The sequence below is a fragment of the Ooceraea biroi genome, chromosome 8, assembly GCF_003672135.1.
Source record: "Ooceraea biroi isolate clonal line C1 chromosome 8, Obir_v5.4, whole genome shotgun sequence".
NCBI classification, from domain to species: domain Eukaryota; kingdom Metazoa; phylum Arthropoda; class Insecta; order Hymenoptera; family Formicidae; genus Ooceraea; species Ooceraea biroi.
Genome location: NC_039513.1, coordinates 383238 through 409245, shown reverse-complemented (window position 1 = coordinate 409245; position 26008 = coordinate 383238). Strand labels below are relative to the sequence as shown.

Here is a 26008-nt window from a genome sequence, read left to right as displayed (position 1 = left end):
TGAAGTATTACGGGACGGATAGCACATCCACGAACACACAAAAGAAGAAAGCGTCTGTTGTAACGGCACAAAGTTAAATATAATTGAAATAAATTATGTACACTATATACAAGTTCAACTCGCCGTTTTAATTCGGCGAGCGACGGAAAGTATCAACGTGGTGATTCCACAAGCGACGGAATTTATCACCGTGACGATTCCGCGAGCGACGGAATTTGCACGCACTGAAAGAGACAGACTTTGCGATTAGTTGATTGCCAGAAAACTTTTGATACTTTGCAGACTGACTGTGAAGTGAGTCCGCGGATCGCTTGGAGCTCTATTTGTAGAGCCCGTGAATTATGGCTAGGCCCAATCGATTTTAAAGTTTTGGGGGTGACCCCCGCGTGCCGCACGAGATTGGCACATGGTTGGGCCTCACGCAGCCCACTGATAAGGAACATGCGCGAAGCGAGCCGCAGGCCGAGCGATTGGCCGTCGCCGTCTGACGTCATCTCCTCGCGCATGTCTCCTGAGAAAAGTCGCGAGTGAACGGTTAGATTGCGGTTGATGTTTGTCTCGATTTTGCGGGACAAACAGCGTAGGAAGAAAATATTTGTCCCGAATTTCCTTCTCGATTTCAATTCTCGAATGACTTTATGAGACAAACATCACCCGCACAGCTATTGAATGATCAATTTCTCAGATGATTCGGTTTCCGAAAATTCCTTTAATGCAATTCCGAACAGAAATTAAAGACTTATTAAGGACTATTATTTATTTGTTCAACTGAATATACCATTATTTATATAATTAATGGAAAATTAATCGAACACTTAACGCACTGACTATACGGCACACTGGTTACGTTTGATTTATGACAATATAAGAATATGACTGAAAATTTGTATATAAACATAGCCATAAATACAGGCGAAGCCCATCCTTCAAATCTATCTCAAAGATACAAGTCTAATCCCACCCGTGTCCAAGAAGTAATAGAATCTATTAAATTAATTTAAACAACGATTCACTGCTTTAAAAACGATTTTCTTCATCTTACCTACAATTATAATAATCTTATTGATTATTTGTGTAATATGGAAGTATTATGTGTCCAAGAAGTAATAGAATCAGTATTAAATTTATATTGTTAATAACTTTTTAATGAACAATGAGCATTGGAAAAGGTCAATGACCTTGATCTTATTAGGGGTCAAGGTCAATGTCAAGGTCAATCGGAGGTCATTTGGTGCGGGCTGTATAAAGGTAAATATTTACCATAAAAAACAAAAAAAAACGAAATAGAAATATACTCTCCCAATGTCCTCGTCGTTATTTCTGGGTTTAGCAAACAGTGAGATAAGATTGTTTTAATTCATCAGGTAGCCATATTGAATCCGCCATTTTGAATTCTATAATTTTTACATTGGATTTGCTTTCGTCGATATGAAAACTCCATATCATCTCCAAAAACAGTTCTATGTGAGCTTAAATGCAATGATTTAATTATTATTCGTGCTAATACATACACGGAGTAGTTTTCACCCTTAAAGTTACACCACTGCCGATATAAAAAAATACGTTTCTATTATTTTTTACTACTCTACAATTCTGTTAAGTTTCATTAAAATCGGCAAGTAACACGAAGGTACAATAGATTTACTTGTGAGTCTTGAAAATGTTTAATAGTTGCGTTTAGTACTTCAGTGTCTATTTATCAATATACACACTGTGGTTTCGATTAATAAAGGTATTTTATTCACACCAGAATACAGCGAATATCGCCCACGGATCAGCAACGCCTTGGAGAACTCGGCCTCTGGGCCTACCGTGCGTATAATAACGTCTCTTTCGTTCGAACTCGGAAAGTATCTTATAAATGCTCGCGTGGTTTATTGCTCGACTTCTCGATCGGGTCTGACTATCCGCAATACCCGCTCACCACGCTAGTTCAACCATCGATGGTGATTCGCGGATCCGATTACAAGAAAAACTCAATCGAATTATCGCAATCGTTTCTATTGGCCGGTTGGCATTGAGTAGTCAGATCCGATAGGTTGCTTTGATCAGACGCCGCAAGATTGCGGCGTCGTTGATCTCGATGGCGCGACGGCTTCAAGGGTAACCGCTGCTACCGTGAGCAGAGTGATTTATGACACTCTTCGCATAACAAAACCGCTGTTTTGGTATAAATGATTCACGCTATCTTTGATGTATGTACGTACATCTAAACGTCCGCATTCGCACGTGCACGCACGGTCGGATTTCTACCCGACAAGTTGTTTTACTCATATCGTATAATAAAATGCTTGCTGTGCAGTTTTCTTACATAGACACATAGTAGCGAAATAATAGACCGTTTTGCATTTCGTACAAGACAGTAAGATAATTGATACAGGAAAAATTATAGCTAATAACTGTTTAAGCAGCTAGATGAACAATAATAATTGCTTAATTTTAGGGGTTTATGAATGTTAGATATTATGAATGTTAGATATTAAGTCTTTACAATCCAAAATGATCGAATAGCAAATGTGAAACACAAATAGACGTCCGATGTAAATGTTGGAGATACCGTTGTGCGATCATTACATATTGATTAATATAATTATAGCAGAGGAGGTAGGTCTAGCGATGGTTTGCAATAGAACGAGTTACAATTGTTAATGCGCAGTTCGCGATAAAACACAACCAGATGCACTGTAAAAAATCGATATTCAATCGCAGAAAATATTTCGTAAAGTATTGGGAAACTGAGAATTTGGGTACGCTATCTGGTGGTCGTAAGAAAAAGTAGTACGGGTGGGTCAGTCGCCGTATGATTTAATCACTTGTATAATTATTAAGCAAATTTACAAATTTCTTGCATAGTAATTCTCATTTTCTAGCAATTTTTTAAATTAACATTATATTGTAACCAAACAAATGCATAAACTAAAGAGCTGTTTGAACCTGTTAACCTATTCGCAGTAATTTATTCTCTCGCCACCAGGTGGCCAAAACGTAAGCCACGCCTCCACTCGATTTCCCAATTACCAAAGAAAAATAATTTTTATTTGTTAATTAATAATTTTTATTAATAATTGTTGTTTTTATCAATATCTTTTTCTGATAATTAAAAGCTACTGTGATTTTAGAAATAATTTTCTACGTACTTCAATATTATTTTCTAAATTATTTATATATATTTATATAAATACATATTTCTAAATTATTATGTTATATGTTATATTATTGAAAATGTTATATTATCATTTACTTTAGCTATGCTGCAAAGCTTATTCGCAATAAAAATTCCGTCTTGATATTGCATGTTTGATTTTTCTTATTGTTATTAAGAAACACATTGCATTTTTTAAAATTGCGATGCATACCACTAAAACTGAAAGAACTCATACTGTAAGTATGTAAAAGTGTAAATGATCGTTTCAGAATGTTTTAATTTTAATCTTTTTTTATAGTTTACATAGTAGAAAAAGGAAATATTTAAAGTCTTCTATTCAAATATTATTGGAAAAAAGTATTTTATTTTCCTTAACAGTACTTTCTAATATTCTTAATTCAGATATAACGAAAATATATTCTTATTTTCATTATATTTATTCTATTTATTTCTCACTATTTTGAACGTCATTATTATTATTGTCACAAATATTATTTTGCAGACTAAGATCGGCCATATCGAAGATTTATTTGTTCATTTAGAACGCATTTTTTCTATTGGTGGTATATGGCCATTCAAGCAAACGTATATCCGTTTCACAATTTACATCTCATATTTTATACTGTATCTCATTATGACATATGCTAATTTTTGTAACGTTTTCGGTAACCTGGAATTAATGGTGATGAACCTTGTGGAAACAATAGCTTATACCATGACATTTACAATAATATGGATAGTACGTTGCAGTAAGTTGTTAAAATGTTTAATCAATGTTGTCAAGAAGGACATGATGGAACGCAAATTTGAAGATTCCGAAGAAGAGAAGATCTACTACAATTATAATTATATATCCAAGATATTCACATATGGCTCAATCGTGGGCATGTTCATCACAGTTATGCTGTTATATTTTAGACCACTCATGCTATTCTTAATGAATGATCAAGGTACAACATTTATTAATTTATTAGCATACTTCTTTTATTAGCTGAAATTAATTTATTAGCTTAAATTAATCGTAATTATCAATAATTATTAAATAAGAGAATTTATATCGCACCAGAGCCTTGACAGATCGTGTATATTTTTCTGTATTTCTGTGTATATTTTCTGTTTCTTGAATGTCCTTTTTCTTTTCAGTGTTACACAATAATACGGAATCCTTTATGTTACCCTATAGAATTCACACGTTTTTTGACATTACTGATACGTATACATATGTATTAATATATTTGTATCTATTTCCGATGTTGTACGCCTCTATGTTACATATGGCAGCGATTTGCTTGTTGGTTGTTTTAGTATTTCATATTTGCGGCGAATTGTCTATTTTGTCATATCGTATCAAAAATATTAAAGTACAAAGTATGATGGTAAAAAGATTTCGTACTTTTGTTCGAATGCATCTCAAAATAATATGGTAAGTTTATTACATTTAAGTATAGCTTTACCTGCAACAATGATATCGTTTTCTATACTTAATTTGATTCCTTCTTTTTGTTTACATATACTTTTGTCGCAATATTATGATCGGATTGGAGGATGGCGAAATCCGTGGACGATATTTTTAATTTTATTCTTCTTGACGAGCTTCTTAGCAATAGTATTGTATTGGCTATTTCGATGTATTATGTCATAATGGTAGGTGTCATTCCATTATACACAATAAGTGTGAGCAAAATATTGGAGAATGTACTATCTCAACATTTTATGATAACATATACTGTAGACAATATTGGGTATGCAAAATTAATTCAGTGCCTTTTCTAAATAAATTTTAAAGTTTATTCACAACAAAACAAATATAAGTTTAATATTCGAAATAAACTTCTCCTAGTATTGTCCCATCTATTGAGCAGCTGACGGATACTTTCGTGTAGAAGAAACTAGGTGATTTTGAGTTGATAAAGCCTTCAAGACTTTGTCAGACTTCTTCCATTTTTTGAAATATGTTTCAGCCAGGTGATGAAGTGACGGGGACAGGTGGTAATTCAACGGAACTAGTTCTGGTGAATAAGCTGCATAAGGGAGAAGTTCTCATTGTCAGTCCAAAGTAATAAATGACGTCGCACGCTCTTTTTTTTGTAATAGAGTTTTATTTTTTTCAAAAAAGCACTGAATTACTTTGCGCATCTAATATATGTAGACATTTAACGGAATATGGTATAAAGTGTTATAAAGATAATTCAGAATAATACTTCGTTTAAAATCGCATCTTTAGCGAAACTTATTTTTTTGACCGAAAACTTATATTTTTTAAAACTAATACGCTTTCTTTAAAAGTACCGATAAATATACCGGTATTAATATTTATTATAAATCATTAGTGATATGTTTGTCGATAAAAGTAGAGTAAGAATACAGTCCTTCGATAAATTATACAAAAATACTGTTTTAACAATTTTAAGTAGGTTTTATTTTGATAGAATTTTAATTTGCTGTGCAGTTATACACACGCACATGAAATGATTATATAATTAATTAAATGGAATATTACAAATTGGCAAGTTGTAGTAAATTCTTTTAGTTGTAGTAAATTATTTTACTTTTTACATTATTATATATTACTTTTTTCATTTATATATTATTATTTTCATTTTTCCACTTCTATTTCATTATTTATAACTTCTATATTATCTTTTTCATTTTTGTTAAGAAAAGATTGATTTTAGTCGCAAGTGGAGGATCATTCTGCAAATGTACTATTTCATGTACGTATATATAAATATGCATTTAAAAATATTTTGCAGAACTTGGCAATTTCAGAATTGGCGACTTGTTTTACTTTTATATTTTTTGCTGCTATTGCGCTTGTTATAATATACGGATGTTGCTTGATTAGTGATCAACTAACTCAACAGGTATTATTAAAAATAATTCAATAAAAAATTAATTAAAATAAGTAATCAATATCTCAATCAAATTATAGCAGATAAAAAGAAACAAATTATTTGATATACAGGGTCCGGTACACTTCTCGACAACACTCATGTAGAGCTAGAGTGGATTGAGTTGAACCGAAAATTTCTACACCGTTTTGCGATTTTCGTAATAATTAAAGGGCAATATTAATTGACTAAGATTAATAAATTAGTGCATCTTACGCACTGAAATAATAGAAGTGCTTTAGGCATAGCAATAATCTATTAAAAGATGTTAGAAGAGAATAGCGACACGTTATCTTTTCCCAGTCAACAATGTCCCAGTCAGTGGCGTCCTTGGGACATTTAAAACGCGTATGATATCCTAAGAATATTTCATTTTAATCCTCGGATCTGCTCTGGATATCTTGAAGAAGAGTAATTGAGCAAATTTACAAAATAATTATATTGGACATAAGTGTAACATATGGCAATCAAGAGACACGGTAGTGTCTCGCGCCAAGTGCATGCGTGAAGCGCGCACTGGATTTCAAAATACATGTACATACATAAGACATTACTGTCAATTTATAAATTATATGATTTGAATCTGTAAGGCGCCAAATGTTTTTGCATTAAACAGTTTTGTACTTATTAAGTTTATAAATATATCTTTGCGCATATTCCTACGAGACACAGCTGCTGCCGTGCCTAAAATCCCCTTGATGCCTTGATGCGCGAGACATGGTTTACTTTACTAATCTTAATCAATTAATGACTTTTTCATAATAATGAAATTCGCGGTAGCATAGGTCGCAAAACAATATAGGACTTTTCGTTTTAAACTGAACTCACTCTACCTCCGTACGAGTGTTGACTAGAACTTTACCAGACTTCCTGTATATGCTAAAAATCATTAGAATAATACAAAACATTGAGAAAGGTTTATATCAACTCTAATATAAAAATCATACGTTATATTTAATTATAAAAATGTATGTATCTGCATAATAATGTAAGTCAGTTTTAATGTATAAGTTAAAATAATCACGTAGTTAGTTGTATAAATTTAATGTGATTGTGCGATAGAAATTATTCTTTCATCTGATATCTTTGATAAGGCTTTTATTATATACTTTTTATGTGAAATATCTCATTGATATGCTTTATATTTAGTGTATAAATGTACTGGATGCTTATTATGAATGCGATTGGTACGAGATGCCACTCGATTGTAAAAGATGTCTGCTAATATGTATGATACGTGGTCAAGTTATGCTCCATTTAACAGCTGGAAGATTTTATATATTTTCCTTGAACAGTTTTACAAACGTAAGTGTGTTTAAAAAATATTCTTGTACGTTGAAATTTATGAAAAATAAAGTTTATTAAAACAAATGATTTTCTAGAGATCAGAATCACGGAAGTTATTTTAAAAATATTTTAAATTTGTTTCTCTTAGAAATGAAAATTGTGTAATGAAATCTCTCCCTAATTTTGCGGCATAATTGATATCTTTAATTTAATCTATACTTTTAACCCCTTAACGCTCGTTTTTTTCGAGAAAAACGGTCCAAAATAATCATTTTGTGATAAATTCCACGACTTAATTGACAAATATTTGCAGCGTTTAATAAATAAAATAAATATTAAACCCCAGCAGCACGCGTTCACGTGTATATTAGCAGCACAAATGGTAATTATTTACAATAAGGTCTTTTCCGAATTTCGATTTTTTTTATGCTCTCGTGGTAAAAATCTTTGTTGTGACTCCAACAGTGATAATCAATAGGGGGCGCTCGAAAAATATGTAATCTACATATTTTTTAAAATTATTTTTGATAATTTGGGTAATTATTTGGAGGTAATTATGTATTATAGGGGATGCAGCTCCGATGACCTTGACCTTGACATATATTGTCAAGATGACCCTCCTGAGTGACCTTCAAAAGGTTTTAGCCGTCGCTCGTTGTTTATTAAAAAGTTATTAACAAAAGAAGTTTCGAAATAGGTAATACTGAAGGAAAGTCTCCTCCTCACCGTTTTCGCGGGGTTCAAAAGCGGGAATCAAAAACGGGGTTGGGTTGGGTTAGGTTATATTTTCCGACTCTGGAGCTCCGGACAGAGACGCATCGTTTTCAGCCCGCTTCGTGGGAGGGCGGGGGGCAGGGGCTTCGCCCCTCCCCCCGCCGGGTTCCGTCCCGTGTACTACGTGATCACAATAGGTCTGTTCTTTTTAGCTGCACTGCTGAACTAGTGCAGTAGTTAGTTAGAATGAGACGAATATACTTTCTTTCACTCTAATTGCACTGGTTCAGAAGTGCAGCTCAAAAGAACAGACCTATTGTGATCACCTAGGTCCTAGTACACGGGACGGAACCCGGCGGGGGGAGGGGCGAAGCCCCTGTCCTCCGCCCTCCCGCGAAGCGGGCTGAAAACGATGCGTATGTGTCCGGGGCTCCTTGAGGGATTCTCACCCTCTCGCGTGGATCTCCATTTATGTAGAAAATTTGTGTAAAATTATTAAACTTCTTTTGTTAATAACTTTTTTAATAAACAATGACAGACGAGTAAAACCTTCTGTACGTTACGTAGGGTCCTCTATAACATATGTTAAAGTGAACATGATCGGAGCTGCTTCTTCTAATGTATATAATTACACGAAAAAGTCGATATCTCGAAAACCAATAGAGATATCGATTTAAAACTTTCAAATTCTTTTTTCCCATCCAAAATCCTATAAGAATCCACTGTCAAACTTTGGAACCACGAAAATTAGAATCTTGCCGAAGATCCGAAAAACTATGTTGGAAAAAAATAGTTATTGTAAAAAAATATGAAGGGTGTATATTTTTCGGGCTCCCCCGATTGATTATCAATGTTAGAGTCATAACAAAAATTTTTATCAAAAAAGCCAAAAAAATCGAAATTCGGAAAAGGCCTTATTGTAAATAATTACCGCACAAATTATAGAGTCGCCCGAGTGTGACTCGAGCGTGAGCAAATCTATCAGTCACCCACGCCCGAGTGTGACTCGGGCATGAGTGTTAAGGGGTTAAAGAAAGTTCCTCATTTTCTAAATATGTAGATAAAATTTACTTGCAAATATGCCCATTGGATTTAATTACGTTTTTCATGGATTTTTTATTCAGCAAATTATTGTTTTGTTATTAATAAATTGTACATAGAAACTATTGTGCATAAAATATTATTTTTGTGTTAATACAGGTTATTAAAACTTCCTTGGCGTACTTGTCGATGCTACGCACTGTATTATGAAGATTTATTAGAAAATTTATAGATATGAAGTACTAAATAAATCTGCATACTACAAATAAATACAGATGTAAAAATAATTTTAAACAATACTCAATTTATTCCTTGATTATAACTGGGAAAAAATACAGTGCGCTATATTGGTTAACATTCAAAGTAATTTAAACAATTTTAAACTCTCAAAAACTTTCAATTTATTATAATTATTATATGTATAATGTATTTGCTGCAGAATAATTAATTAGTAATTAGTCAAATAAGAGACACGATAATCTAATATCAAGTTCACGCGGAAATGAACCATGTATATACGCACGCGCGCATACAAGCACGCAGACACAAAACTTCTAATTAAGCGCAGTTGAACAGTTGAAGCAATAAGCAATTGATTTTTAAATAGATTTAATCAATAGCTAATTTATTTATATTATAAACATGTTTTTATTTCTATCCTACAAGACCTATAAAAAGATATTTCCGCTAAATATCAAAATAGCTTTCATGTTTCAAAAATTCATAAACATCGTCGCGCAATGAAATATACAATTCGAGTTTTTTAATGATAAGAGTGTTCGTGATAGTAAGTAAAAATAGTAGCTGAAGAGATCAGTTACGTGACATGTCATACATGGTGTACTGATTGACGTAAGCACACAAAAACTTCAGTTATATAATAATAATTTGTCATCGTACAATGTACTAAAAAGAGATTTAATATCTTTAAAAAATTACCTTTTCAAAACCCAGTTAAAAAGGCGCTAAGTAAGATACGTTACGGATTATTTATATTTATTTTTCTGCAATAAAAATAATATTAGAAATTTCCACTAAGTAGAAAAATATGTCCATCCTTTTTTTTTAAATATAATTTTTAGAAATTGGAAATAGATGATGCCTCTCTTGTAGAACGAGCAATTGTTCTATAATTACCATTTAAATCCTCTGCACAATATTTTCGCAATCAAAGTCTACAAAGCATATCGAACTTTTTATTGGCTTTCCCAGAACCATTTGTCATTAGATCGTATACCTGCAATCACATAAATTTGCGTCGATGTCGATTGCTAATGTAGAAAAAAATTTTGTATTATGTTTGAATTCGCACAGGTGGGTCGGATAACACGCTCATATGCAATTCGTATGACAATTTCGGGCGCAATTATTGTCGTTTCATCCTCTGTCCATTTTCCGATTCTATAGACAGGTCTAAGAGATTACTTGCGCCCTCGCAGTCGTACATTTAGCGTAGTTTCAGATAAGCATTCAAAGAAAGAACACTGTTAAGCACAATGCTAGTGAGTTGTATATTTTCCAAAGTTACAATATGCCATGAACAATTTTATCAGGCGTAGTATGATACAAGTGGTATAACTTTTCTTAATTCTCAAGTATATTTTGATATTTATTAGAACTATTGATCATAAATAAAGTTATAGTGGGAGATACATTATTATATCTAATAAAACACTTAACTGCTTTTTTTTAAAAAAGTGATACACCACTTTTCTCATTCTTTATGTATAAATTCTTTGCATTTCAAAGAAAATAGTATTTATGTACATAACATGTAAATCATCTGCTTATTCATAGGATCAAAATGACTTGGATCGTGCGGCTAAAGTGCTGTCTTGGAATAAACGGTTAATGTCAACGCTGGGCCTTTTCGGTCCAACGATCTTATTTTCTCGATTAACTTTGGCTACTTTAGTTTTCTCATGATTCTGGAATATCTGGATCTGTTTGTCTTCATCGATAATCTCGAGCACGTAATCATGAATCTAACGAAAAATATGGCGTTCTCACAGACATTTGTACGGATGAGTATGCTACGATTACAACAATCAAATTGGTAAGGTCATAGCGGAGACCATGAAAGACTTTAATACAAGTTATAAAACTGCTAAAGAGATAAAAGCGTTTATCACGTATAACAATAGGTCAAAGATCTTCATTAAATTCGAACGAATGATATTCGTTGCGCTGACAGCTTCTTCATATTATTTAACTCCAATTATAATTATACTTGGAAGTGGTAAGTCACACTATATTTTTATGTAACTTTAATTCTAAAGCATCCAATACAATTATACATATACATTACAATCAACGGCATTAATGCCGTCGCTACTTGCGAGTAAGGAGCGCGATGGGCAGATGGCGGTGGCGGCTAAAGGATAAGTAGTAGTAGGAATTGGGATTTTAGCGAGCGTTTTAGTATATAAGCTGCGGCTGTGGTAGTTATTTCGAGTTAATGGCGGAGCACGATAAACATGCTCTGTTTTTGTTTAGTTTAATTAATTTGTTAGTTGATAAGTTGTTGTGTTGTATCGGCGGGCGCACAAAACCCAATTGCCTTAAGGCAGGGTAATTTTTATTTTAAATAAAAAAAAATAGTAGTAGGAATCTCTCCAGTCTGTAAGTAACGCAGATAATATTACGATGCATAATGTAGTTGTAATAATACGAAGTAATACTTTTTATTTCATAGACTATGCGCTTTCATTAATATTATTTTTACACACGTATAGTATATTTTTAAATTAGAGCAATATTATATTTTTTAAATAACTGATAACGTTTGAAGTTTTTATTACTTTCTTTAAATATACATATATATACCTTGCAATATTTCTTTAATTTTTCATTGTATCTTCTTTTTTATTTTGATAAAAAAAAACAGTAGTTTAGATAGTAATAAAATTCTGTATGTATACTTCTTACTATTAATAATAAAGTTAAATTATATCCTAGTAACAACTAAACGCTAACGTAGAGAGAACAAGCTTCGAAATACATTTAAATTAGAACAATATTTTTTAAATAACTGATGAGCGTTTGAAGTTTAATTATTTTCTTTAAATATATGTATCTTACAATATTTCTTTAATTTCTCATTTTATCTTCTTTTTTATTTTGATAAAATAACAAAAATATTATGTAGTATTCATATACATATATTGTATATATTATATATAAAAATATATTTCAATTGCAATGTTTCTGTAATATTAGCAATATTTCAGAAATATTGTAAAAAATAATGCTATAAATTACGCTATATAATTTGCTGTATTAACTTATATAAAACTTATATACATATACAGATTCTCAGAAAGACGGTTATTTATTGTTTGAAAAGAAATAAAAAGATTAATATTTTTGTTATTTCAGCAAAATAAAAAAGAAGATAAAATGAAAAATTAAAAAAATATTGTAAGGTACATATATTTAAAGAAAATAATTAAACTTCAAACGCTCATCAGTTATTTAAAAAATATTTACAAATTTGTGAAAAAGACGTCCCTATCCTCAATAGAAACAAAATTTTCAACTAGTTAAAAAGTGGTTTAACTGCATACTAATTTCAACCATAGACGGTATAGACGTCTAATAACCGTCTTTCCAACCTATCATTTCTCACTGGGGAGCTGTCAGATTACAGTTCTTGCGACAGCACGAAAAATATGCTAGAAAGAAAATTTAGGATACAACTAAAGCTTAAAAGCTTACTATATCCATTGTAGACTAATTGTAGATTAACTTATTGTACTTAACAATCCGTTGAGTTAAAAGTCCGCATCAGACCACGCACTAAAGATTGACGTTAAAAGATTGAAATTTCATCAGGACAACGCAATTTTAATTTCTTTTGTCCTGATTACTCAAATTCCAATCTTAAATCTTCAATCTTCAATGCATAGTCTGATGCGAACTTAACCCATTAATGGATTGTTACGTACAATGAGTTAATCCGAGTCTACGGCCGGTATTCATAGTCGAATCTTATATTTAAGACCGTCTTAAGAGTATCTTCAGATACTCCATAGCCAATGAAATGATCCATACAGCATCTTCAGATAAACTTAAGACGGTCTTAAATATAAGATTCGACTATGAATACTAGCCTACAACGGATATAGTAAGCTGTTAAACTTTAGCTGTGTAAATTTTCGTCTTTCTAGCATTTTTCGCAATGCGCAAAAGCAAAGCTGTTATCTTCAGAATCATTATGATATCGATAGAAATTTATTCTCGATTATGAAGTGAATCCTAGTGAGAAATGACTCGTCGATCGATGTCGAAACGATGTCGAATCGACGTTGAAACCATCAAATTGACGTCGATTACTACTAGTGTATGATTGAAAATATGTTTTATAAGATTATTTTTCCAACAACAAAATTTCGGTTTTATTATGATACCATACATATACATATTGACTTGCAGAAAAAATGTTTTATAAACATTGCACCGTTATTGTAAAAATATTATACGCGAGATCGGATATACGTCTATGACTACGTTTACACAGCTTCTAACTTCGACTTAGTAACGCTGATGTTATAACTCCTACTTAAAGTGAGTTGCGTTTACACGTTCAGGCTTATATCATTCCCACCAAGCTGAAATAGCTTAACAATATTCGAATGAAGTGAGTCGAGGATTTTCATTAGTACCAACATAAAATAATGAAAACTTAGATGTTTGCTTGTGGTCAGGTGTAAATGTAAATAAGTCAACAAACGAAGTGAACTTTTAGGTTACATTATGAATTTGGGAATATTTATTTGTCAAATAAAATGTACTATATAAATAACAAGTAAAATTAAAATTTTAGGTTATCAATTGTGGAAACAATTAATCGGGGAGGACATGGAAAGTGTTTGCTCGTTAGTTGCCGTAAATTTAACAACTATAGAAAACGTCATGCAATGTACAGTACATGTGCAAAATGTGTTGATTAAACGCCGAGAGCGTTTGAAAAAAATTATATTACAACACTTGCTTAATTCAACGCCACCAAATTCGCTTGATCTCGGACCTATATTACAACTTTCACGAGAAAGAGAAATATGGATGAAAGAATGCAGTATTGATTGGTGGCATCGAATTGTTAATGATCATTTTAAGGATGAAGACTGGTTAGAAACATTTCGGATGACCAAAGAAACTTTTCTCTGGTTATGTTCTCAATTACGAGAAAAACTCGCTCCAAATATAAACCAAATAGGAACCAGAGAACCAGTATCAGTGGAAAAGCAGATTGCTGTTTGTCTGTATTTCTTATCTAGCTGCTGTGAATATCGCATAATTGGAAATACTTTTGGGATTCATAAGGCAACTGTGTGGAAGCATATTCATAGAGTAATTGATGCAATTAATGAGAAATTAATGAGCTCGTTTATAACCATGCCTGACAATGATGAATATTATAAAATAGCTGCAGCTTTTGAGAAGAAAACGCATATTCCACAATTAATTGGAGGAATTGATGGGACGCACATCCCTATTCTTCCTCCTAGCAATGGCTACAGAGATTACATTAATCGAAAAGGCTGGCCCTCTATGATATTGCAAGCGATTGTAGATAACGAGTACAGGTATATGCAAGTATATCATTTGTGCATTCCACTGCTTTTGTGTTTAATGAAATGCTTGATTAACTATTATTTTTCAGGTTTCGTAATATTTATTGTGGTTCACTAGGATCATGTCATGATGCTGCGGTTTTTCAGACTTAAAAATTGTACAATAACTATAATTTATTAATTGCTAAAGTTAGTATACATATATATATATATATATATATATATATTCCTTATTAAAGTTAATATTATAATTTCAAAAAATTTACGTAAAACTTACATTTCAGGAAACGAAAATGGTATTAAATATGTCAATACCTTATCTTATAGTAGGAGATCCTGCTTATCCGCTATTGGAATGGCTCATCAAAGGATACACTAAAAGTGCTCGCTTCACTCCTGAGGAAGAATCCTTTAATGTATATCTGAATTCTGCTCGCGTATGTACAGAAATAGCTTTTGGAAGACTGAAAGCTCGCTGGCGACGACTACTTAAACGAATTGACGTACACTATACTTACGTACCACATACAGTGCTGGCAAAAAGTTCCGGAACGGTTAAAAATCTTAGAAAATAATGATTTAGTGGAAAAATGTTTTAAACAAAAAGCATAGGGCTTAAAAAATCTATTAGATGATGATATATATTTGACCTTGGTATGACCTTGGAAAGCCCGGTCATGGTCAACATAAAAATCTTAAACGGAAACCCCTATTTTTTATTACATATTCTTGTAGCTTAGCTCGAGAGCTTTTCGAAACGCTATAATAAATTTTTTTTCTCTTACGTACTTTTTGACTTATAAGGCTTGAAGGTTACACAGTACCGCCGGCATTAGAATTTCCCAAGGTGTACCGCGTGGAGGTTGCACGGTCGGATTTACACCTCTTGTGTGTGTGTGTGTGTGTGTGCGCGCGCGCGCGCGTGCGTGCGTATGTGTGCGTGTATGAGTGTGTGTGTGTGTGTGTGCGCGCGCGCGTGTGTTCTTCATAAAAGTAACTTCACGAAAATAGTTTATACTCGTATGTACGAACAACGGCATTAATGCCGTCCGAATACCCGTGTGATCGCACACAACGATCGGGTCGCTTACACAATGCCGGTTGTAGGTGAGGTAAACACGAGCGAGCAAAATAGTTATCGGAACACCTCACCTATACGCGAGAAAGTTTATAAGTGACGCGCTTTCTTATAAAAATAAAAAAGAAGATACAATGAAAAATTAAAGAAATATTGCAAGGTATATATATGTATATTTAAAGAGAGTAATAAAAACTTCAAACGTTATCAGTTATTTAAAAAATATAATATTGCTCTAATTTAAAAATATACTATACGTTTGTAAACATAATATTAATGAAAGCGCATAGTCTATGAAATAAAAAGTATTACTTCGTATTATTACAAATACATTATGCATCGTAATATTATCTGCGTTACTTACAGACTGGAGAGATTCCTACTACTTATCCTTTAGCCGCCACCGCCATCTGCCCATCGCGCTCCTTACTCGCAAGTAGCGACGGCATTAATGCCGTTGATTGTACATACATGAGATATAATAGGGGAGGAAAATATGTAACAAGTAAAGCGTAAATATACCAAATAAACCTACACATGCTATCCCATGATTTTTAATTTTAATAACAGCTGCTTCGAGCAAGTTTAAGTTAAATTTGCATTTAATAAAAATATTGATATCATTTACCGCAATTTTATAATCTTTTTAGGATTACTGTATAGACGGAAATTGTGATATAGTTGGAACAGACAATTGCTATATTCGGAATAGAATGATGTTTATGATACAATAATTCTATCAAATTAACATATAGAATTGAATATTCTTCTAAGAAAGATAGTAAAAAAATAGAGTAGGTTATATTGAATTATACATTATGCAATTGTTTTTTAGTTCTAATGCTGCAATTAGATTTTTTCAGGTCTACCGAAAATTATGATCGATAAAAATGTAACTCAGACACTTTATATATTACCCTATCGCTTTCATATGTTTTATGCAATCGAAAATATGCTTTCCTACACAGAAAAAAAGTAAGTTTCAAATCAAAACTTATATACTTAAATTAACGCGTTCATTGTTTTGTATATACGTAACAATTTATAATCTTCGTAAAAGAATTTAATAATCTTGAATTTCAACTATATTATAATCTTATTTCAATATTATAGTTGTCACCTGAAGAATACAATATAATTATTTTAACAATAAAATCATCTTCTTTTAACATTAAAAAAGTAGTATTAAGAAGATGGAAGTATTATTTTGATTTTGCTTCTTTTTATATCGGTCATTCGTTGAACTTCTTCTGATACTATTAGCGTATTCATTTAACTAAATAATGAAGTTATTTGAAATATTCTAAAATGTCAGAGCAACATTTAATATTATATATTTGAGAATATTGGATTGTCAAAGGAATAAATGTCTTTTTCACTATAAGATGTACTATCTTCAAACAAACTTAAAATATTCTTTTTTTCAACAATTTAGTATTATGTTTCTTAGAATTTTATACTTAATAACATTTCAAGGAGAATAAAATCGGCTTCGGCCAGTTATGATCATTCCCTTGCTAGTAATTGCTTGTTCTGAAGCTAATGTAATTTTGCAATAAGTGTATGAATGTGCCCGTTTCCTTGTAACTTATATACTTATATTATTATTCGATATCATATTCAAACACTGAGATACATTTAAACAATTTTTTATTATGCATTTACATGTTATGTAAGCAAAGATATACATTTAAATATTTCTTTTTACATCTTTTTGCACATTACAAAGTGGATCAAAAGATATTATACGAAGTACTGATTTGACAAGACGGAGCTATTTGATATTACTGAGCACGTTACGACGCTCATTCTACCATGTATGTACTTTAATACATCATGAAACATCATGAAACATACATACTTTAATACTTAAAAACTACTCTTACAAATTAATACTTTAAAGTATTGACCACTACAAAATATTGATATAGTTATTGTGGAAAAAAATTACTTTAAAGTTTAAAAATATAAATAAAATTAAAAGTAATAATCATCGCGGACACTGGCAACATCTGCTGCACGGACAGAATTATTATTACAATAGCTGCAAGCCATAATAATTCTGCCCGTCCAGCAGACGTTGCCAGTGTCCGCGATGATTATTACTTTGAATTAGAATTACCTGGCGAATAACTACACTTGTTATAAATAAAATTATTTTACTATTACATTTATATGTATTTTACCGTCTTGTAGAACATGAGCATTTAATGGAAGACAGGCCTCTATTTCAGACAAAGAAAAAAAGTATGATTATTTGAGACTTGTACAACATAAATTTTGCAGTGTGAACTATACTGAACAGTTATTAATTCTTCACATAAAAAAATGCATTCAAATTTATTTTCAAAATGATAAAAAATTTTAATAATTTTAAAGAATACAGGAACATTTTCTTCATTGTCGATAATTATAACATTAAATTTATTGAATCTTATACCGTTTTTTTCAAACCAAGATATTTTATAATAATTATGTAAATTATAAGGCAAATTAAGTACATTGGGTATATCGAGTATAGTATCCTTCGCACTTATATTTAATATTTTTCCAACTTTTATTTTGTCTGATAAACCTACTTTTGACATACATCTATAAAGAAAATTCAATTGATTCTTTTTAGCTAATGTTATTGGTAAATTTCTTCTACTCTGTACATTAGTTGCATTCTTTTTGAGTTCTTTATGTTTCGCTTCAAAACGCACGCAAGATATATACATGAGTGGTCCAATTTGTGTTATTATGTCTGGATAATGTAGTAAAAAATGATGCTTAGGTTTAAGATATGAATTAAATAAGGAAAGATACATGTCATGACGCTCACTTATTAAATATTTTAAATATTGTAATGTATTACTTGATATTTGTGTTAACGTAACTATATCATTTATTTCTTTAAGAACTAAATAAAATTGCCAAACTTTATTTTCTTCTGGAATTAGATCACCAATTATTATATTCAAATTTCTTACTAAACATAGCATTTCTGATGATGAGAAGATAATACAGCCATTTGCTAAATGTTCTTTGTTACTAAAGGTGGTTTATTTTGTTCAAAATTATTATAAGGAAAATATTTAATTCGAGAGTTTAATGTTGTGAAAGAAAAATATTTATTTTCTATAAAATGCTGTATAATTAAAGCCATATCATAACGATAAACACCTTCAAATAAATCGTGCATAATATCACAGCTCATATTAACATAAACATGAAAGTGATCAAGGTCATTCCATATACATTCTTCTTTTATTCCAACCTTTTTATTTTCGACATGATTTTTATAATCTGTTAGTTGTCTGATAGAGTTTACTTTTAAATTAATTTGTTTCTTAATATTATTTTTATTTTCAGTACAAAATCGGCAACAGTAATTTGCTGAAAAACTTTCGGGATAACCAAAAATAGAATGAATTCCTAAATTATCTCCAATAATAAGCACTACTACAAAAAACACTTTTAATGTTGTGCCATTTAATTCAGTAGATAATCCTTTAGTTTCCAAATGTTTTAGTTCTTGAAGTAAAGTGTTAAAAATTGATCTATTTCCAAATTGTGTACGATCTTGACTGTGAAACAACATTGCAAGAAAAATATTTTCTATTCGACTGGCATATTTTGGAGGTACCGAAGCAATTGTAAAATATATTGCACCTAATTTATATATGCCTGCGTGACTTCCAAGTGGATTGCACGTCTCAAAGTCATCAAAATACAAAATTAAAGGCATAACTATTTTATTTAAATATTTTGAGACAATATTTTTCCACAATTTACCGTGAAGTATAGTATTCAAAGGATCATTTGGTAAACTTTTATTTTGATATTGTAGAATTTCATCAAATACGTTTGGAATTTCTAAAAATCTTTGTGAAGTTTTTTCCACAGAAATATAAGTTGCTGTACGATTTTTTAATGTCATTGAAACTTCATTATTTTTTCTACATTCATCGGTAGTAGTCCCAATAATATATTCAAGTGGTTGAATAAAGTTTTCGTGCAGTAAAAAGTATTTAAATCGTTTGTAGTCTGTATCGAACTTTTCTAATGACTTTATTAACATTTGCAGCATCATTTTTATTTTTAAGTTAACATTTGTAATATAAGTATCTGTATTTTTTAAAGCCTGATCAATACAGTTTATTATAATATTAATAAAGCCTGAAAATAAAAATTTTATTAAATTTTGTATTATTTCTTGAACCACCGTTCGATTTAATAACATATTGGAATTAAAACTGCTAATAAGCTCTACAACGGATTTATGTAGAATATTAGTAAATTCTTCAAAATTAGATTGTATGTCAAAAGTAGGTTCTTCTTGTATATTTTTACTTTTGTCACTAAAAGAAGTTTCATTGTTAAAACAAGTAAAAGATGTTAACTGTTAAGTATCTCCATTTCTTTGAGACAAGTTAATATGTTCCTGAGAACTCACTAATTGTAATTTATGTTTAGTTTTAATATGTTGTTTATAGACATATTTTTTGTGAAAAAATCTTTTACAATCTATTATGGGACAAACGTAATTGTCCCAAACATTATGCATATTATCTAAGTGAAAAATAAGTCTGTCTAATATATAAAATTTTTTTCCACATAAATAACAGTCTATTTTTATATTCAAGTTTTTGTCTTCAACATTATGCATTTTATTTAAGTGAAAAATAAGTCTGTCTAATATATAAAATTTTTTTCCACATAAATAACAGTCCATTTTTATATTCAAGTATTCAATACTTAACTATTACACACAAACTTTTAAAATGTCTTGTATGTAAGGAATTGATTTATCAAATTAAGTTTCAATTTTGTAAACTGACTTTTGTATAAGCAAATACAAATGTTCTGCTTGTACAGGGTAACACATATGAGAAGTGTGGAATAGTTTAAATAATGTGTCAAACGCTTTGAGAACACTTTCAAATTGTAACTTAGTAGTACAATCTATAACAATATAAACTGTTCTTATCTCGTTTAGAGATGGTCCCTCGGTAAGTATGTAAGGTTGAACTGTATAAGACTGTTTTCTGTTAAGAGATTTTTCTCTTTGTATCTGGATTACACGTTCAATATCATTTGGCGACTAAATGTTAATTTAAGAAATTAATAGATTTGATTAAATAGAATATAATATATATTTATAATAATAGGCCTTCAATATCTTTTTTGAATTTAAGGAATTAAACTTAATGAAATAAACAATATAAAAAACATAAACGATATGTCGAGACAATTATTACTAAATGTAACATAATAATATAGATAAATAATAAAAATTTACCTTACAGTGTACAATAATTCCCTCGATACTTTCTGATGTTGAAAACTTCCACTGTTTACGGCCAGAACTGGTTTTAATGAAAATTCTTCCCTTAGGTGGAATTATATTAGCCAGTAAATAAATATCATTGATAAAACGACCATCTAAACATTAATAAATATTTTATATATATTTTATTAATAATATATAGATTAAAGTATTATATTTTTTTTATTTAGTTATTTTTATTTACTTTCACAAATCGTTTCGTTATGTTTCTTATTTATCAAATCATCACTATTATTGCTTCTATCCTTTTGTTTATATTTATAATTTTATCAATGAAAAGATTCCAAACTTCATATAACTTTAAACTTTTATTAGGAAATAGTAAATTAAAATCAATATTAATCTGCGAAAAATAAAATTATTAATATAAATTGTGTAATTATTTATGTAAACTGTAAAACATTCTAGGACTGAAAATTCCTTACCAAACATTCTGCCTTATCTTTATGATTTAAAGGAGCCCATTCTTTAAGAAATGCATGAAAATCAATAGTTTTCAAATTTTTTCTTATTTCAAAAGTCTTAGTCCATTTTTCAAGAACTTCAGTCCAAGGTTCTATATTGTACTTTAACCATGAGACATCTGATTGGATATTTAATAATATTTATATTTTATTTATTTGAAAAATCATTGTACTTTTTTAAACAAAATGTTATTAATTGTATATTACAATTTTGTGATTTAAATTACAATCCAATTACGTAACTATTTCATTTTTTATTCCTATCAGTTTACCTTTATCACACACAAATATCTTTTCTTCTGATTCATCTGGACTAGTTTCGCTCGAACCTTTTCTTTTTCGTACGTAACATTTATCGCCACTTTGATATAACATGTTTCTGCATTTATCAACTAGCTTTCCTTTGGCCATTATAGGTTTTCCTGTTGACGACTCGTTTTTGGATACAGCTAATATATAATACGTTATACTACATTCATTAGAAAAAAGACTCAAGATTTTTGAAGTAAGTGATTGAAATTGTGAATGTGTCAAGCGGCTAAAAAACATAAACATAATAACATAATATTTTAATAAAAACATAAATAACTTTTCTACATAAAAGCATCATTGCAATGAATATTTACTGTTTCAAAATATAAGTATAGAGGTATCGTCCTATAATATTAACTAATTTTGACCGTAGTGTAAAATTTAAATAATTGTGTTTTGCGTAATATTTTAGAATACTGTTTCCATGTGGTGATATACTCAAAAGAGTTTTTAATCAAAATCTAAAAAATCAGAAGGTTCTACGTTGTTTGCGATTATTGTATCAATAAATGTTACGTTTTCAATGTTTGTACTACTCTCAGTACTAGTACCAACTTTTGGTAGAGTTTCACTTTAACTTAAATTTGATTTTGTTTCATTTGATTCAAATATCTAAAATTTATACAAAATCAATATTTATGCAAAATATATTATACATTATATTATATATTATAAAAAAGTTAATATATTTTTAATTGAACTATTCAAAATGTTGAAAATTTAAAATATTGTTAACATAATTTTGAAATGTAAGGTATTCTTACATATATTTTTTTATAAAAACAATTCAGTTAAATTAAGTTTGAAAGCTTTGAAAATTTCGTACCACATCAATATTATCCATATTATGAATATTATCAATATTATCCATATTATCAATATTATCCGTATTTACAATATTTAGTTTTTCTACTTGTATGTTTTCTTCTCTCTCTTTCTCTAATGTTTCTTTATAAAGTTTTACTTTATTTTAAAAACTATTCGGTAACCTATAGATATTTTCAATTCTCTGAGGTCATCATCAGTAATATCCATTATATTTTGCATGGTTGTGTCATTTTCTATAACACAATATAAAAAGTAAAATTAAAGAAAAATAATATTAATAATTAAAAAAAATATAATTCCACCTAAGGGAAGAATTTTCATATAAGAAAAATAATATTAATAATTGGCACTCGCAAGATTGTGGTTCCAGTCTTCGTCGCTATTGTAATTAATAATTTGTGATTTATTATTATATTTAATTATGATTTATTATTATATTTAATAATAATTTTTAAATTGGAATATATACTGTGAATAAATAAGAGAATTGTGAATAAATAAGAGATCTCATTATGTTTAATTCTATATCATCAGATATTGAAATTTATGACATTAAATTCAAAAATAAAACAAACAGTTTTTTAAACATAAGTAATTCAAACAGCTTCATAACATCAATCACACAAATCGGGAGTCTGTGAATTGAAAAAAACATGTTTATATTTTTAATCAAGCAACGCAGCAAATTTCCACTAATAAAATCAACATTATTGCTAATTCTTCGTTCCAGAATTGACTCGCTTTGCATTACTTTACAACACATCGTTCACTTATTGATACAACACGTAACATCTTTTTTACATGACATTGAAATACAGAAGGGGCCAGAAAAATTTACACGCTTCACAAAAGCGTATTTATTAAACATGTCGAGTCAAGATATGAATATGTCAAGTTGTGAATTTTCAGTCGTAGAATAATAAATCAAATAATAAACAAAAATATATTTTTTGTATAACATGTGGAATACTTACCTGTAAAAATACCAATTAAGTTTCCCAGTCCCCATTGCAGCAATAAATTCTCCATTGCACAAGATCTTCAACAAATTTGACTTCTTGGACTTGTTAATGGCGTCTTTTGAAGAACGGCAATATACGTACAATATATGACCAATATTTGTACAATGGATCCAAAACTGCCGAGAAATCTTGAATTCTGACGGTTGAAAATCTTGATATGCAAACTCGAATAAATTGGCTGATGCCAATTAAGAGAACACTTTTTTATCTTTGTAAAATTAAGAGAACACGACGCAACACGTTCACAATTACAAATGAACGATATGAAGGGACAAACGAGGGTAGAAAACATAGAAAATGCGACCGAGGTGCGATCTGCAATTGCAATGCAAGTTAGAATTATGTGCTGCTCAGTTCAGTCTCTCTCTTCACTCTCTCTAACAGTAAGGTATAGTTAAATAAAAACTATTTAATTTTATTTCAAGAAAATAATAATCTTCGATTTGAAAATATATTATCTTTACTCCAACATTTTTCAGTTCTTTCTAAGAGTAAGGTATAGTTAAATAGAAACTATTTAATTTTATTTCAAGAAAATTATAATCTTTGATTTGAAAATATGTTATTTTCTATCTAACATTGTTTCCTTTCCATTCAAGAAAATTATTCTTAAATAATAAGAATATATTTTTCTTGATTGAACTATACAAAATTGCTTTATTCAAGCAAGTTTTCTTCATTTAACGTGATATAATTTCATTTCAAGGTTACTACAGTGAAACTAAAGATATTTTCAAAACAAGAATGTCCTTTTTTTCTGTGTATGTGATTAAATACGGTGTGCAATTGCCATTTATGTCAGCGGTTTCGGAGAAAGTGCCGCTGATTGCCTCATGGTCATCCTTGTTTTTCATATTTGCGGCCAAATGGCGGTTCTGGCTCTGCACATCAATAATATAAGCACCGATTCCTATAATTGTGAACACGAAATACGACACGTGGTACGCATGCACATACGATTACTACGGTGAGTTGATACATGTATAATATTATTTATATAGTACATACAATAATAAAAATTTTCTATTGAGATTAGAAAAGCTATAATAATTGCTCAAAACTTTTATTTTATATTATAATTACTTGACATAATTTTCATATTTTATAATAATAATACAATAATGATAATAATAATTTAATTTCAACTATAAAATAAATAATAAAATTAAGCGCGACATTTAAAGAAGAGATGTTTTAAATATTTTATATAAAATTATTTAAATCGTACTTGATAACTATATACAATTAATCTGGAGTAACTATATAAAATTAATCTGGAGTAGCGTCTTTTCTGTGCTTTGATTATGTTCCTAACATCTTTATCAGGAGAAAAAAACTATTTTTTAATTTATTTATAATGTTGATTATGTTTATTTATACTGTTGATTAAATACGTGAAAATACATGTTATAAAGGTAATAACAAAAACTGGCATTAAAAGAATTGGCTGTACTTCCGAAAGGCCGCCATGAGCCAGCGACGTGAAATTTTAGTGATACACTTCTCTACATATATGTATAACTACTAAATATAAAATAGTAGCTGCGGCAATTGAATAGAACTGGAGTTTTAACACTTTTAGTTTTTCATACTCTTTAGCGGTTAGATAAATTTTGTTAATACGGAGATTACGAGACTTACTAAGTTTTTTCGAGGGAAAGCAGGGGAGGGCTTCGCCCTTTCCCCACCTACGCGTTTACTCATAACTTATGCCAGGATAAATTTCTCTAATTGCTTTAATTAGTTCTGAAAATGGATCAAGGTTCATTAGACGAACTTTTCGCCGCTATAGGTACTCGCAAAGATGATAGTCGAGTTGTTGTGGTGGAACACCGCCTCTTTGCAACCTGAGCCGTAAAGGTCTCCATTGGGATTCAATCATTTGAGTGTTAGCACTGGTTTCTTTGCAAACAAACTCGATGCTATGATTCACTTTAAGATGATTGTATCCTTTATGCTCAAGTATAATATATCGTAAGCCTTCCAGCTGTCTGAGAAGATTGTTGTGCAGGCAATATGTGTTTTTGAATCACTGCAAACAAAGTTTCAGAGTCACGTTTGTTGTGTGGACAGATTTCTAATCGGAGTTCTTTGGAATCTGTTTGAATCGCTCCAAAAATCCACTTGCCTTCAACTACTCTGCCTCGTTCGTATTTACGTCGACCAAACTTCATTTCGTCACTTTCAACGATTTTTCCTGGACCACCGATTTTACCTTGATCCAAGAAGAGTCGATCTAACTTTAACATACAGACCTCTCTATAAAAACTAAACATATCTGAGATTGTTTTGTTTGAAATTGCAGGATCATCAAATGA

The 26008-nt window shown here is 30.3% G+C and overlaps 2 protein-coding genes and 1 pseudogene across 9 annotated transcripts; all 3 read left to right on the top strand.

The window, feature by feature from the left end:
* Positions 1–2650: 2650 nt before the first annotated feature.
* LOC105278594 (odorant receptor 2a) lies at positions 2651–9702 on the top strand. 8 transcript variants are annotated; one of them, XM_026971825.1, is made up of 9 exons: positions 2651–2784; positions 2871–2985; positions 3247–3381; positions 3648–4095; positions 4289–4568; positions 4690–4789; positions 5899–6009; positions 7186–7341; positions 9238–9702. In XM_026971825.1, exons 3-9 carry the CDS (start codon positions 3349–3351, stop codon positions 9286–9288), a joined length of 1179 nt encoding a protein of 392 aa, XP_026827626.1. In that variant the 5' UTR covers positions 2651–2784; positions 2871–2985; positions 3247–3348; the 3' UTR covers positions 9289–9702. The 8 variants fall into 8 exon arrangements, with proteins under 8 accessions (XP_026827626.1, XP_026827628.1, XP_026827625.1 ...); XM_026971827.1 differs by having other exon boundaries at positions 2651–2788; positions 4451–4568; XM_026971824.1 differs by having other exon boundaries at positions 2651–2788.
* Positions 9703–10574: 872 nt separating this feature from the next.
* LOC113562412 lies at positions 10575–26008 on the top strand (annotated as a pseudogene).
* Positions 13405–14835, top strand: LOC105278595. Its single transcript, XM_020031379.2, has 3 exons — positions 13405–13717; positions 13904–14666; positions 14744–14835. The coding sequence occupies exons 2-3, from the start codon at positions 13939–13941 to the stop codon at positions 14805–14807; spliced, it is 792 nt and encodes a 263-aa protein (XP_019886938.1). The 5' UTR covers positions 13405–13717; positions 13904–13938; the 3' UTR covers positions 14808–14835.

Coding starts and splice junctions, on each gene's coding strand:
- LOC105278594 (XM_011337802.3), top strand. CDS start 3,349: ATGCATACCACTAAAACTGAAAGAACTCATACT. Junction 4,569..4,689: donor ATGCATCTCAAAATAATATG/GTAAGTTTATTA, acceptor ATCGGATTGGAG/GATGGCGAAATCCGTGGACG. Junction 6,010..7,185: donor GTGATCAACTAACTCAACAG/GTATTATTAAAA, acceptor CTTTATATTTAG/TGTATAAATGTACTGGATGC.
- LOC105278595 (XM_020031379.2), top strand. CDS start 13,939: ATGGAAAGTGTTTGCTCGTTAGTTGCCGTAAATTTAACAACTATAGAA. Junction 14,667..14,743: donor ATTGTAGATAACGAGTACAG/GTATATGCAAGT, acceptor ATTATTTTTCAG/GTTTCGTAATATTTATTGTG.